This window comes from Anolis carolinensis, chromosome 1 (genome assembly GCF_035594765.1).
Source record: "Anolis carolinensis isolate JA03-04 chromosome 1, rAnoCar3.1.pri, whole genome shotgun sequence".
Taxonomy (NCBI): domain Eukaryota; kingdom Metazoa; phylum Chordata; class Lepidosauria; order Squamata; family Dactyloidae; genus Anolis; species Anolis carolinensis.
Window position 1 is genome coordinate 224,170,956 of NC_085841.1, and position 16,566 is coordinate 224,187,521.

Sequence of the window (16,566 nt, forward strand, 5' to 3'; positions counted from 1 at the left end):
AATATACCGCAACCCAGCAGGTAAGAAATTTGAAACCTTAGAAGCGTACAATTTCTGCCAACTAATTTTGTTGAGAGAAAGCTTCCTGTCTACTTATCCTCCACATTTTTTTCACTGCATAAAATATCAGGAGGCAATATTGAGAAGTGGGAGGAACCCCGAATGAAAACTTTCAGTCAGGAAATAAAGGAAAAAGGATATTCAGCCTCTCAGATTAGAAACAATGCATTGCTATCTTCTATATCATATTCTGAATTTCCTCTCAGTTGCAGAGAATGTTCTGAAAAATGAACACCAGTTGGAGGACAAGAGGCTGCATCAGAGTTATCCTTTGAAAGTGTCACTGTATCGAGAAAGCGTAAGTAAAAGCAACTATGTTTTGGTTTTGAATCAGCTTGTGCAGCCCTAAGGGTGGCTTTGACCTCTTTAGCGACATTTCTTAAAAAGTAGCAGAAAGTCACATGGAGCAACAATTTCTGGAATTCCCCAGTCAACTGGTTCAGGGATTTTGTAAATTGTAATACAAAAATTCAATTTCTTTAAAGTTCTGTCAAGTAGCACTTTGTGTCAAGAGGACAGAAATTATTTCCTCTTCTGTTACAATCTAAAGGAGGTTAGCATGTTACTGTTTTTTTGTTTTGTTTTGTTTTTTGACATAACAGATGTCTCAGGTCTCTTCCAGACAGGCCCTATATCCCAGGATCTGATCCCAGGTTTTTTGTTTATCCCAAATTATCTGGCAGTGAGGACTCATATAATCTAGATAAAGCAAACAGCCTGGGATTAGATCCTGGGATATAGGGCCTGTTTGGAAGTGCCTCTTTGGAAAGAGAAATCTTTTATATCAGCATTAGGGAGCAAGAAAGCACTTCTAGCATAGAATGCTACAGATTACACTGATTTAATTTTTTTTTTAGTTTGGTACCTATGGAGGAAAATGCTCTTGTAAAAACAGTCTCCCCGCCCACTGCTGGCTAAACAACAAAAATGTCTTCATCCTGCGTTCCATGTTTTTTAAACATATAATAGGTTTCAGAAGGAGAATCGATTGTCTGTTACATTTAAAAATATGCCCTTTACCTGCTGTCTTGTGGTCTAAGAAGGGTAGGTGTGTTCAAGACTTACATATTCCCAGTTTTCTGATCACTCTATCCACTCAGTCCCATGTTGAGGGGAGAAGCCTTAAGGAGGCTTTTACTTCAGTTTTCTTGAATATTGATAGAAAATTCTTATTCAGTCCAAAACTGATGGTGAGTAGAAGCCTCTTCTAAACCTTTCTCCTCTGTAGAAGTTGGAATCATAGGTGCTGAGACAGGATCACTGGGAATGCAGTTTTGGTGGTTGACCATTGTTGGAAATTACAGTTTTCTTCAAGCCTCCGTTAGTAATCTCTTTGTTTATAATTCTATTGCTTGCTTATTTTGTGTATGTTCTGTATGTAGCTTTCTTTCCTTGCTTTATGTTTTTTCTGAGAAGTTGTGGGAGGGGCTGCAGACCATATGTTCTGTTCTGAGATGAGCACAGACTCTATCAGACGTTTTTAGACTTTAGGACTGCTCAGAACGCAGACTTGCAAACACTTGCCTGCTGTTTATTCTAAGAGATGTTGAGACTGGATGGCAGACAGAAACTATCTCAAACATATCTGTAACTGACTGATAAGTTGTGTAGCTGTGTATGCAGAACACATGAATTTTATTTTTACTAAAATCTACTTTATTTTGTCTCTTAATTGCATAATATAAAACAAGTTGTTTTATGGGAAAATAGACATATTTTTGGGTCCTGAAAACATTTCTGATCAGATCAGAGATAACAGGTTATTCAGTCTAACAACTGAAGCAATTTGCCTTGCATAATTACACTTGGTTGTATACCACTTGAGAAAGTTCTACTCAAATGCGTTTTTGGCTCCTCTAAAAGGCTATAAATGCCATTATCTAAAAGGTTAAGATCTCTAAAAGATCATGCTTTTCTAAAAAGTTACATGGGTGGGTGACCATATCCCTCCCCACATGCAGTCTTTGTGTAGGCAGGCTCCATAGAGGTATAGGGTTATAGCTGGATTTAGACGTTAATGGAACTTAAAGTAGTCACACCTAATTGGAATCCCATTAATATCAACAGATCTGCTTTATATATTGCAAAATTTGGAGATTAACTCACATGTGGTGCCTTCAAGACTAAAATATTTATTGTAGCATAAACCTTTGTGGACTGGAGCTCACATTATCGAGTGCTTCTCTGCTCATCTTTAAGGTGGTATTCTATATGTGTCCATGTCCAACAAATGTTCAGTATTAATAATTAATAATTTTTAACAATGTGCGTGGTGCTTGGTACATCAGAATAAAGGGGTTAGTAAGTAGTTTCCTCGTTGAGGTTTTAGAGCAACAATTCAGGGAGAAAAATCCTCTGAGGGAGTGAGAAAAGACCGTGACAAATGTAAGTAAATATTAAATGTGTTTGCTCTTGTAAGCTAGCCAACTTGTTTAACAACACAGTAATGAACTTTTTATTTATTAGATTTCCCATCTTTCTCCCAAAATGGGACTTAAAGTGGCTTATAACAAATTAAAACAGATTCAGAACTATCTTTTTTTTTAGGTTTTTACTTGTGTGTCATGCACTCTTGGGTTGGCAACTTTCAGAGCAAAATGCAGCTTGGAAGATCTGATAGAAGACTTGAAGAAGAATATTCCGAAACTCAGTTTTGGGCCTTTACACCCAAATGGACAGATAAAGGTGCAGGGACCATTTTGTGCCATCAGTGAACTTCAGAAAATGTTGTTATTAAGAATAAAAGATTCCTGTTCTGAACAACACCAGAATGTAAAAAAAAAAGAGCCAGATCATATGGCAAGTACTAGTCAGACAAAGTCTAGATTAAGTACTAGTCCGACAAAGTCTTTGGAGTCAAGAAATGCTTCGGGCCAGGATGCAAGTGAAGATGAACTGAGTGTTTCCCTTGATACTGATATTTATCACTATATGAAAAAATTCAAAAACAAGTTATATCAGAAGAGTCTAGAACAATGTGGTGTTGTTGGTAATGCATTTGCAGGTGATGAAATTACCACCATATATCTCAGAAAAAAGACCCCGAAGTCAAGTAACAGCCAATTAGAACATGCCAAAGATATACTTGAAAGTTTGTCAGCAGAACTGCATAGCTCTTTACGCAAAGAAAGATTGCCTCTGAAAGGGTCCACCAAAACTGAGAAACAGAAACGTGTGCAGGCATTCAACAGGGTTTGCAAACGATATCCAAATGTCTTAGTTACAGAGTATTCAGATCACATAGATATTGTAGGCTCTTCTTCAGATGTTTTTGAATTTACACAAGAGATGAAGAAAATGTTCGGGAATTCTCAAAAAGAATCCTGGAAGTAAGTTTGTCACCAGTTTGATGCCTCGGACCTGGTCTGTATGTTGGCACAGGGCTGTTGCCCCAAATGCCATCCTTCTCTTATAAATCTGTAGGTGTAATTGGCACCACTGTGTATTTTTCCATCCTTGTTCCGCATCCTTAGTTGGCAGAAGCCCCCGAATGGGTTATGGTTGAGCTACTTGGAGAACTTGCTTTGAGAGTCTTATTTCTTGTGTGTTTATCACTATAACTACACATAGCTTTACTTTGAAATTAGTTTAGTTAACCATGTTGGATCAGAACAAGTAAGAGGTAATTAGAACAAATGATCGACGTGACACAGCTTCCCACAAAACACACATCTTGTAAAAATCACATACTCTTCTTTTGTACTTCCATTTTAGTATATTAGCATTTTAAAGGAAACTAGCATATTTGTGAAGCGATGTTGTTTGGTTAAAATTAACATATCCTTAACATATTGTGCAATTGTTTGCTTTTTACACTGGCAGTTTCCATTACTCTGTTTTATGCAGGGAGATATCACAGGGTAAGATTGTGGACAGTTAGAGTCTTCTTTTAAAATATTAATTTACATTGAAATTTTACATTATTACAAAATACTTTAAAATATTAATTTACAAGGATGAATGATGAGAGTCAGGATGGATAGACAGATAGATAGCTTGATGATAGCTTGTTGGTTCCACTGGATTTACCATGTCTTTATATGTTAACGCTGTTTAATAGTTTTAAATTTCTAATTTTATAGTAACAATTTTCTGTGAAAAGGCAGTAAATAAAAGTTGAAATGTGTAATTGTTACCATGGACCTTTTGTCTTGTTGTTGTTGTTGTCGTTGTGTGACTTCCAAGTGGTTTTCAATGGTGACCCTATCACAAGGTTTTCTGAGGCTGAGTATATGTGACCTGTCCAAGATCACCCAGTGAGTATCTTTGGCCAATTGGGGAAAGAACTCTGTTCACCATAGGCTTAGGCATAGTTCTGTGCTCAAACCATAGCACCATTTTTTCTACATCTGAATTCATTGGAAGGGAAAGGAATGGTCATTGAGATGCATACATGAAATTGGTATAAGGAATGGCAGTGCTCAGTTAGGCTCAAATACAATATGATATAGGGCACCTGTCTGCAAGGAAATTCACTTTCAAGTCAGACATGCCTGAGTGTCTCTTGAATTTTTCTCTAACATTGCCTTCCAGATGGTGAATTTATATTTGTGTTTAGCTAATGCTTTTTAGACAATGGGATTAGAAAGGAGTGTGCCCGCTGGAAAAATCTAGTACCTTTTAAAGGGACTCAGTTGCTCCTCTTTCTTCCCTTCTGAGTTCTAAGCTACATGTGAAATAAATTTTGTCGGAGCTGGAACTGTTACAGAGGAACATAGCAGTTAAGTCACTTTGGGAGAAATTGTTGAAATGTTCGATAACTATCTGGCTCCAAGTTCTTCAGTTCAGGCTCTTAGAATATTAAATGATGATAAATAATGAAAATGCATCTTGAGTGGATATAGATTTACTTGCACTTCCAAAAATCTTTGGGAGAGTGAAATCACATTAATTCAAGGATCGTGTAATATCCCCAACAGAAAGAAGTATTGGGAAGCAAAAGAGGGGTGTTCTTCATGAACTTGGGAGGAAGCATTCACATTCTGCAGGGAAATGAGGCTGTTATTTTCAAGCAAGAGCTGGACTATACATTCTATCAGTCTTCTCCAAGGCCTCCAGAACCTCAGTGTGAAAGAAAGCAGAAGCATTCAGGAAGCTACAAGTTCAAAGCTGTTAATGATATACCTGTTTTAAGCCATTTCCTGTAAAAATTGATAGCCTATTTTTTTTTTAACCTTGTCTTTCAAATTGGTTGCTAGTTTTAAACTGCTCATCCAGAAATCAAAACTATTACTGTATGTGCTTTCTGATACTCTTATACCACTTTTCACTAGGATTCACAGTACAGTAATCCCGGAATATAATACAGTATTTATTTTATTGTTTGATTAGTTTTGGTGGAAAATATCTTTAAGGATAGCACAAATAAATGGATGCATTTAATAGTTGCCAAACATAGTTGGATAAGGAGTCCAGAATCATAAAATCAGAAGGACAGCAAATGACATTCAAGAATCCACTGCTGAAATGCTATAGAGAAGTGGACATCTCATCTCTTTAAAAACCTCTGAAAAGTTTCAAGTGAAATTAAAAGAGATAACACAAGAGGGAGCCAAATACCATAAAGCTGGATTTCCGACTTGCCAAAATCAAATCCTTGCTAGCTAAAACTCTGCACAAAAGAAATATGATTTCTGATCCAAATTCAGTGGTCTCATTCAGCTGGGAGCGCTTTGCAGTGGAGCTTGTGTTGTTGAATTGAAAAAGGATTTCTGCAAATTTTGCAACCTTGCATCTTAAAACTGCTGCCTACAAACCAGTGTTTTAGCCCTAGACACCATTGCCAGGGATGATGAGAGATAAAGTTCTCAATTCTTGAGGCGTGCAAAGTTTGGCTTTAGAGCCAAAGTGATTCCTAGTTTGAGCTTTTCATTTTCAAGAGTGGACTTACAGACCGGGGGAGGGGGGGGGGGGCTTTTGGAAAGCACTTTATGCAAAACCACCATAGGAAGGCTTCCAAAAACAACAGAAAACCCTTTTCACATTGTATTCAATGGGGAGCAATAGGGAGAGGGTTGGGAGACAAGTCAGGGATTTCAAATAAGGCTCTAGACTTGTGCTTCCCACCCTCGTGTCCCAGTGTAAACATCCCAGGCAGCTTACCGGCTGTTAGGAATTGTGGGAGTTGAAGTCCAGAACACCTGAAGTTTGCCCATGCTTGATCTAGATGGTGGAAAACAGAGATGACCAAATTCAACCAAGAAATTGGGGCCCTACTCATAGAATTCTATTTCTTTGGGAGTATTACTTCTACAAATTGTTGACTGGAGAAACAGATTGAAATGATGAACCTTCCTGTTGGCGAAAGACACCATATTGGGGAACCCTTGACTGTATTCTTTGACTAATTTGCACTATATTTTGCAGCCAAAAATCATTCCCATTTTGGATATCACAGTCTGATAGAGTCAGAGAGAGGATAATTTAAGGCACTATCTGGACAGGTTGTGGTTTTTGCAGTAAAACGTGCACAAATTCAAAATATGGACAAGCATGATGAAGGATTAAGACCCAGTGCTTACTCTTTACATCCAGGCTACCAGATTAAGAGGACAACATATGAACCTTAGAGGTTATTGTGTGGTTTTTTGAGAGAAGGTGTCCGAACCATGTTTAAAACCATATATGACAATGGAAATACCTGTCTGATGATAAAAACGACATGGAATGTTTTACTTGTATTAGAAATAGGTAAGGTAAAGGTTTTCCCCTGACGTTAAGTCTAGTCGTGTCCGACTCTGGGGGTTGGTGCTCATCTCCATTTCTAAGCCATGTCCGTAGGCACCACCAAGGTCATGTGGCCAGCATGACTGCATGGAGCGCCATTACCTTCCCGCCGGAGTGGTACCTATTGCATGTACTCACATTTGCATGTTTTCAAACTGCTAGGTTGGCAGAAGCTGGGGCTAACAGCAGGCGCTCACTCCGCTCCCCGGATTCGAACCTGTGACCTTTTGGTCCACAAGTTCAGCTCAGCGCTTTAACACACTGTGCCACCGGGGACACAGTGTGTTAGAAATAGGAATGGAAAAATATTAGAAAAGACTTAGAAATGGAAGAACAATGTGTTTTTTAAGTGGAGAAACTGGCAAGGAAAATCCTAGAAGGATGAGAATCTTCATAGTTTGGTGCTTTGTGCAAAATTTGCACATGGTTGTTTTGTACACATTAAAATATTTTAAAGTAGGAAACAACATTTCCTGCAGAGGAACTAGGACTGTGTTTTCCCGAAAGTAAGACACTATCTTATATTTATTTTTCCTCAAGAAGGCACACTATGGCTTATTATCAGGGGATATCTTTTTTTTATATCCATGGCCAACACTCAAGCACTCAGATGGCATGATGGCCAGCTGCCTCCTTCCATCTGGAGAGGGCTGCTGCTCCTGCGAGGGAGGGAACACTGTGGCCCCAAGCCCTGTGACAGTGAGAGAGATGGCCCAGCAAGTAGCGCTCTGGTATCCTCCGCTGCCAGCAAGAACGTGGCAGAGGGAACGAGCAGCAGCCTTCTTTACCGATCTGCTCTGGTATTCTGTATAGCCCACCTATCACTATGTCTTATTTTTGGGGTATGGCTTATATTGCGCAAATGCTTAGAAATCCTACTAGGGCTTATTTTATGGGTATGTCTTATTTTTGGGGAAACACGGTATTTCAGCACAATCTTTCTGCACAGAAAATGCTCTAACGGGATTCATTCTGCATAAAATCACATGTTATCTACGTAGAAAACGGCAATTAATGTTTCTGTTGAAATATTGTTTTCTTTACAAAAAAAGTGTGAATTTTGTGCAGAATAAGACTTGAATTGTCAATTTCTCTTGAAGGCTGCATAGTGTTTGAAGACTCTTACAAAAGGAAGAAAATGACTGAGTACTTGTCACTACCTTCCCAAAGAAACTTAGTGAAGAACTGCATCCCTAGCAAGAAGGTCCCTTGCTGCTCTCATTACAATGATAAATACTATTTTTTTTACTAACAGAAGGAGTAATGACTTCACACTGAATTATATTAATGCTGAAAACAGCTGAACTATTTGCTCTTCTTGTTGATAGCTAGGCACACTCATACAGCTGCTCTAAACTTAGACATTATTTTCAGCAGTTACTACAGGTGGTTGGCATCTGACAAGGGAACTTAAGTAATTGCTCAGAAAGAATGGATTACACATGTGGTGCGTGAGCTGAACTCAGACTGGGCTGATTTTGGAAGAAGGAGATACATTCCAATCAAGCTTTTCCTTGGAGGTACAGCAGGTTTTCCTTATTTACAGAAGGCAGCTTAATGGGAGAAAATGTGTGTGCCTTTCATAGTGCTTCTGCTGCCATACTCGTGAATAGAAGGTCCTACGCATCCAGTAAAATACAAGCCACTGAACGATTTTGGAAAATGTGAAAAGAATAAAACAGTAAGTACATAAGGCTTGTTGGTTTAGCTATAAACTAAGTTTGTAAATAGGTGCCATTTATACTTCTCAGAATATAATGGCCTAAATTGGATAAGGAAACCTTATTCAATCTGGATTTGGCTAAAATTCACATAATCTCCAACCAGCATGGATGATGGGGATGATAATCACATTTGAAGGGCTCTAGGGTCGAGAAGATAGGTCTGCTTCCACCCACCTGCCACATTCCAATAGGAAACCAGTGCAAATAGTTGAAGAAGCTTATGGTGAAGCTGGCAATGGCCTTTGATATGCTGGTTGGAGGTAAAAGTGTTCAGCAGTGGAATATGTTTCTGCCTAGGAGTGTGGTGAAGTCTCCTCTGGAGGCTTTTAAGTAAAGACTGGATGACCATTTGTTGGGAGTGTTTAGATTCTGCATTCCTGTATGGCAGAGGTTGAACTCTGTGGTCTCTTCCAACTCTGTGTTGTGCTGATGGATGTCAACGCTGAACCAATGTTGAGTCAAAAGATCTTGGCAGCTGGATGCATCTTTGACCCTCTAATACTTTTACATATCACGGAATGAGCCCCATGCAGTATTTACTTAAGCAGTTATGGATTCTGTTTTTTCCAAGCTAATGTCACATCAAACGACTCACATTTGCCTTATGAAAAATGCTTTGTGCTGCTAATGAGCCCCACAGAGAGAGAAATGTCCCAGCAGTTTGCAGTTACTGTGGCAATTTGGCAGAGGGAAGGAAAAATCCCATCAGCGACACCCCATGACATTCCATCAGACATTTCCATACTTCTTATCAGCCACATGCCAATTTGGCATGGCAGCTTTTGGCTGGCATGATTCTTCAATCTTAACGTGTTTCTGATCAGCCACTATGGACCAGTTAGAAAACAATAACACACCGAGGCACATCAAACCAAGCAAACATGAGAAAAGACTAAATATACAACCAGGATGCATAATTCTGGCCCCTCCATAAAATAACTTTATTTTAGCACAAAACTGTAAGCAAGAAGTATGATCATGCGATCAAAATACTATACATGTTACTGGTGAAGATGTTCAGCTTTGTATTTCTTTATTTACCATATTTGTACCCTGCCCTGCTCAATCCTCAGGGGGACTCAAGGCGGCTTTACATATCGGCACACTGCGATGCCATAAAAATAGAATTGGTAAAAACAAAAATTAAAAACATTTACAACGATTACTAAATTACATCATCCAGCTTTGTACATCCCTGTTATCATCCCAATGTTTTCCTAAGCATGATTAACCCGGAAATCCTTCAAAATATTGTTTGTGTGGAAAAACTTAACAGAGGGGTCAAGGACTTTTCAAACCTTCTGAATGTGCCGCCTTCATAGCTGAAATTTGCCCATGTCTACTCTATAATATTAGAGGTATGGCCACAAGAGGGAAAAGTAAAGGATAATTTTGGAATTTTAGATCAAAACTGGGGAGCCTCTTTTAGTCCAGGAACTTAATTCACATTTATAGAAGAAGGCTTTTGTGGGAAAGGGATCATTTCTAGTGACAAGTCAAAAGAGCGGATGTTTTGTATCTTTACATGGTTTTATTGTATGTATGCATAAGTGTGTACGTATTGTATGTTTTACATGTTTTGATATGGTCAAAAGTGACTAATCAATAAAGAATTGTTGTTGTTGTTGATAAGTCAAAAGAATAGAAACAGAAAGTAGGAATGAAAAGACAGAGAATCAAGAAGAAAAAAAGAAAAAGACAAAAAAAAGAGAAAGGAATTCTATTACTTCCAGTTCACTCCAAGTTGTATACAATTCCATCTTGAATATTATTTTTGTTTGTTGCGTTAATTTTTTTGAATTGGTCCTTGAGTTTCTTTAGTCAAATTTTAAATGAACTTCTATTTTTTCTTTCTCCAAAAAGTCTATAAATTTGTTCCAATCCGTTCTTTGTGATTGTGATCTGTTCTGTGCCAATTTTTACGTCAATAGATCCATATTCATTATATCTAACACTTTCAAAATCCATTTTTGGTAGTAGTAATTTGTTGTGATTTCCATAATTGGGCCAGGCTTATCCTAGCAGCTGTTGATAGATAAAAGAAAATCATGCCTGTATTTTTGTCCATTTGAAAATCTGTAATTCCTAACAGAAAATGTTCTAGTTTAAATTCAAATTTCAGAATTGTTTCCATTTTTCTGTACACCTCATGCCAGAACTTTTTCACTACTTTACACTTCCACCACATGTGTATGAAGTTACCATTATGTTTTCCACATTTCCAGCATACTTCTTCCCTTGTTTTATTTTGCTAATTTTCCAGTGTTAAATACCACATGTAAAACATTTTATACCCGTTTTCTTTTATTTCAGGTGAGTATGCATATTTTAGTCTCTTTGTCCAGATTTCCTCTCACACTGCCATATTTATTGTATTGTATCAATGTGGACATTTAGAGAAGATGGCTTTTATGGGATAGGGATAATTTCTAATGACAAGTCAAAATAATAAACAGATCTTAGCTTAAAGCTATTGCCATCCCCTCCAACTATCCCAATGTGGTAGGTCCTAAACTTTCAAGTTACTACAATGCTAGAAATTAGGGGACTGATAGAAACATACACTGGAGGTTGAATTCTTACTGGGGGAAAATGTTCCCATCTCTAGCTATGTCCCAGGACCTCTCTTACATTCATAGCATTGGAAATCATGATTACTTAACATGCCTTCCCTCATCCCCTATTTACAAAATATCAAGTGGGAGCCATTGGGCATATTAACAACTGGGGTGCATGACCTCCCTGTCTTTTCATGAGGACACTCATCTTGACAGCTCTAGTGACTAATTTTCTAAGAGTTTTTGTAAGAAATAACACAATAAATCATAGTGAGCAATTTGAGGCTGCAGTGCTGGCTCATGTTTTAATTAATGCATCTGGATCTGCTTTTTTTTTTAAAAAAATTGACTGTCAGGAAACCAGGTTTTATTTCTAGCTGATTCCTGGATTTGATTAATTAATTTACTGCATTTATATGCCACTTTTCTCACCCCTGGGGAAATGCAAAATTCAATGCCAAACATACATGTGAAAACATAACAAATCATAACAGAACAAATCATAACAGAACAAATCATAAACAATTAAATAATCAACATAATGTGTACTTCTAGACAACACAAAATAACAAAATTAAAAATTTAAAGATATAAATCAAACATTTAGGACATGTTTACTAATAGAGCTAATATTAGTAAACAGTTAAAATATTAAACGTAAAAAGGCAATTTGCGACAAGCCAACAGGGCTGACATAGTAGTGTCTGAGTCAGCTGCTTCATCATCCACTGTGATGGCACTTCCTCATTCCAATGGCGGCTGGGTGATTTTATGGTGTCGTAAATTAGCCTCCCCACATATAAGTGGTACCTAAATTTCCTACTTGATAGATGCAACTATCTTTCGGGTTGCTTAGGTCAGCAACGAGCAGGGGCTATATTTTATTTTTTAATTGTCGGGTGCTCACCCCGACATGGGCTGGCCTTGAACTCATGACCTCTTGGTCAGAGTGATTTATTGCAGCTGGCTGCTAACCAGCCTGCACCACTAATGCATGTATCATAATTGCCCAGAATATGTTAACCTGTAACATGCTGTTAGAATACTACAGGTTGGGTATCTCTTACGCTAAATGCTTGGAAATAGAAATATTTCAATTTTTTTTTTGCAATACCTGTATTTGCATTTATATACATAAAGCAATACCTTAGAAATGGGGACCCATGTTTAAACACGAAATTTATTGCTGATTCATATATATTTTACATACATAGCCTCAAGGTAATTTAATACATTATTTTAAATAATTTGTTGCATGGAACAAAATTAAGGACCATTAGAAGGCAAAGTTATCACTATCTCAGCCATCAATGTGGACAATTTTGGAGTATTTCAGATTTTGGAATTCCAGATAAGGATTGCTCAATCTGTAATATAATATTATTTTTGTGATAGCAAAAGGATAATAATCACTCATTTTCTTATATTTTAATTTGATGCTGATTATATCAAAGGTATTTTAACGAAGTCTTTATAGGGACTTTTTCTATTTTTTAAATTATGTTTTCAATTACTAAGACATGGCTCCCTGAAATTGAGCTAGTGTTAACATTAATATGTTACCACATTCTAAATAACAGCTATCTGAAATATAAACCATCTCCCCTAATGTTTCCAAGTGCTTGTCAGCCCTATTTGATCCTGGGCAAAGGACCAAGAAGGACTGGCTGACCTTGGAGAAGTCATACTATCTCAGCCTCAGAGGAAATTAAGGAATACCTCCTCTGAACAAATGTTGCCAAGAAAACCCTATGATGGGTTTATCTTGGAGTCACAATAAATTAGAAAGGTAACAACTGGGCAAATGAACAGAAATGTCAGAATGTTAATTCAGGAAGTGAAGATCTGAGTTCAGACAATTTCGTTCTCAATAGGGTTAATGGTACGGATGCCCAAGGAAAGGTATTGTTTGCAGGCCATATATGCCTCTGCCAGGTATATACATTGCCTAGGGCTGGCTCTGCCATTCGGTAGAGTTGAGTGGCTGTTTTCTTTAAACACAGTATTTGTGGCTGTTGAAACATATTACAACCCGAGTTATATGCTATAGTACATAAATATATGGCTGATGTATATTTTAAGCATTCACATTAGCTATATATTTTTATACTGTAATATTGTTCTCAAAAAGACTAGGTTCTTTAGACCTGTGAAATTATCCCAAACTTAGGTTGTAAAATGTTTTCACAACCTCAATTCATGCTTCAAAGCTGAAATTTCCAAAGGAGTAATTGTCGCAAAAACACCAGAGGTCACACAGCATCAGAGATCTTAAAAACCAATACATTTATTATCGGATAAACCTTTTTGCGATAGCGGGTACTTCCACACAGGAAGCATTTTATTTTGCATTTTCCACACAAAATTCTCTCCCATTTTTAATCCTGATGGAATTTCCATCCATGTCCATCTTCTTAATTTACACACACATACTTACAGAAAGGAGCCCCGGTGGCGAAGTGTGTTAAAGCACTGAGCTGCTGAACTTGCAGACCGAATGGTCACAAGTTCAAATCCCAGGAGCGGCGTGAGCGCCCACTGTTAGCTCCAGCTTTTGCCAACCTAGCAGTTTGAAAACATGCCAATGTGAGTAGATCAATAGGTACCGCTCTGGCGGGAAGGTAACGGCGCTCCATGCAGTCATGCCGGCCACATGACCTTGGAGGTGTCTACGGACAACGCTGGCTCTTCGTCTTAGAAATGGAGATGAGCACCAACCCCCAGAGTCAGATATGACTGGACTTAACGTCAGGGGAAACCTTTACCTTTTTACTTACAGAAAGAGTGAGAAGATTGAGAGAGTAAAAGAAGAAGAGACAGGGACAGAGAAAGTTAGTTTTAAAGGGTGGAATTGGTTAATTGCACAATGTCTTCTGTTTGTTGGGACTAGGAGTCAAGATCATAACCAGAAAAAAAAATGGGGTGGGGGGTGGGGGGTTTGAAACATTTCTTTAGCAAATCATGAAGATTCCATAACGCAAAATAATTTAGAAATCAGGCTTCATCGATAAACTTCAGTGGACACTCAAGAGAGATAAACTTCAATGGACACTCATGGGGATTTGGTTAATCTGTTAAAATTCATGAGTAAACCAGGTTTTTTTAAAAAACCTGAAAACTTTCAGGGGCAGGGATTGAACCCCTAACCCTTGGCTACGGCCCTGCTAGAAGCCATCTGTTTGGAACTACCAATCAAGTGGTGGGACAAAAATGGACTTTTGTTCATGCCTTGGACCATAATAAATTTGCATCTTAATAACTTTGGTAGTTGAAAGCAGTATTTCTCAAACTGTACTCCTCCAGGTGTTTTGAACTTCAGCTCTCAGAAATCCTAGCCAGCTTACCAGCTGTTAGAAAAAGGAAGCTATATTTGTCATAACTTCACACAAAGTAGTGGTTTGAGAACTGGTTTATAACTCTGCAGACCAGTTTTCTAATCTCTACTCAGTCGTGGAGACCCACTTGGTGACCAGTCTCAGAGGAAGGCACAGGTAACCCTCTCCTGAAATAAATCCCAAGAAAACACTGCAATAGGTTTGCCATAGGTAAGAAACCATTTGAAGGCACACAACAACAACGAATTTTAAACTAAAAAGAAAATAAATCCACCTGCAATGCTGTATCTGACATTCATATTGTTTGACTCTTTCAGTAAACCTCTTGATGTGAAACTGGGGAAGATCAATGACCTAGCAAATGTTATAAGGCAATAGCTGAAATGCAAAGAATTTCCCTCCCAATGATTCTTACTCAAAGTTCTCTGTGAGCGGAGAAACCTATCACTTCTGATTAATAGACTAACAAGTGTACATTCATTAAGGGCTGATACAGTTCCAGCTAAGTACTTGTCTCTATATAAATCAGGTAGAGTTTGCTTTGAGGCGATATTATTACATCAGAATATCTACATGTTCCAAACTGATGGATGAAAAAATAGAAATCGCACATTGATTGCGTATACAAGAATAATGGTTTATTCAGACTCCAAGCCTATTGACATAAATACTGTATCAGGAAGGATTTCTCTGCATCTGCTCAAGTGCATAGCCTGTAAAGTATAGAGGTTTGTGTACACGATTACCCAGATTCTCTGCAAGAGAAGGTAGAGTTGCATAATATTGGTTCCTGTGATTGTTGGCCTCTATCAACCTTCTTCATTGGCATCGGGTATATAAACAATATGATACATAGCAAAGTACTGTGTTTACTGATCTGGATCCTCCATTTTCCCAGCTTCCTTGCATAAATCCCAGGGTTTCTGTGCTTAAAATAACATTTGTATTTCCTTCCTCATTAATAGGTTTTGCTCTTTTGTTGCCTGGCCACACTCTGGAACGCACATTGCTCAGCCATCTATGTCTCAGTTTTCATCTGTGAAACATTGGGGGTGCACCATGGGAGTTGCTCCCCGATAGGTGTGCCTAAACAATAGTCCTTCTGTAGACTGAAAAATGGTCAAGGTGTACCCTCCTCTGGGGTTATTAGCTTGCATTATTAGCTCTTTCGCCCTCTTATTTATTCCATAGTTAGATTAAAGGAATGTCTTGAGAATATGAGCACACCCCTTGGCTCAGATGATTTGTATGAATCCTCTGTGTATTTATTTAATCCCCCTTTGAAGTCTGTGGCAGGTACACTAAGGAAAGTCTAAGCATGCTGTGGGAAATAAAAGCCATTATCGTAAGTGTTTGGTCCACGGGTGATATACAGCAGTATATAAACAGTACCTGAATAAAACACACAGTGCTCAGTTTTTTTTTTTACTGTCTCAGAAGTTTAACGTGAGTAGGTGGGGGTTCTCTCCAATACCAGCAATTCGTTTAATGCCAATTCCAAAACTCTTTCTCTCTCTGGCATTTGTGTGCAGGATGTATTTAGCAAGTGCTTAATTCAAATCATATACTTGGCAGCAAAGCCCATTTTCCTGACTCACTAAAAGTTCATTAGTCTGGACCTGGAGAGTAGTTCCTATTTAATGAATCGCAAAACACACATACTCATTAATGAAGTGAAATCTCATAATAGAGTTAGAATGAGGTGTGCTGTGTGAACTCCTTCCCTCAAAGTGCCAGGCCCTGTTTAATGTCAGGTGTAACCAGGCTTGCCATTTTGCTGACATTTGCCTGTTGTTGCAACTCACTGCTTGCAAAGTGCCAGGAGCAGACTGGAGAGAGACGGTGAGAAAAATAGGAATCTATCCATTTCCCTGTCCCTCCATTCAATGACAGCCCAACTGTATTGCAGTTATTCTTGCTGCAACATTCCACTTTGGGGAGACAGATTTAGTTTGGCCATCATTCATGGAGCAGCTGGGGAAAAAACAATTTCCCCAAATCTTGTTAAGGTAAAGGTTTTCCCCTCACGTTAAATCTAGTTGTGACTGACTCTGGGGGTTGGTGCTCATCTCCTTTTCTAAGCCGAAGAGCTGGCGTTGTCCATAGACATCTCCAGGTCATGTGGCTGGCATGACTGCATGGAGCGCCGTTACCTTCCCGCTG

General features: G+C 38.3%; 1 protein-coding gene across 4 annotated transcripts in view; it reads left to right on the forward strand.

Moving 5' to 3' along the window:
• The window catches only part of rbm43 (RNA binding motif protein 43), a 240,285-nt gene that overhangs the window by 7,089 nt on the left and 216,630 nt on the right, over positions 1-16,566 (forward strand). For 3 of the 4 annotated variants that reach the window (XM_016996297.2, XM_016996298.2, XM_016996299.2), the window contains exons 3-4: positions 267-358; positions 2,608-4,195. In XM_016996297.2, the coding sequence (XP_016851786.2) occupies positions 267-358; positions 2,608-3,393 (878 nt within the window). In that variant the 3' untranslated portion in view covers positions 3,394-4,195. Of the gene's footprint in view, positions 1-266; positions 359-2,607; positions 4,196-16,566 lie in introns of those variants that run through there. The other variant, XR_010001419.1, reaches the window with a different exon arrangement.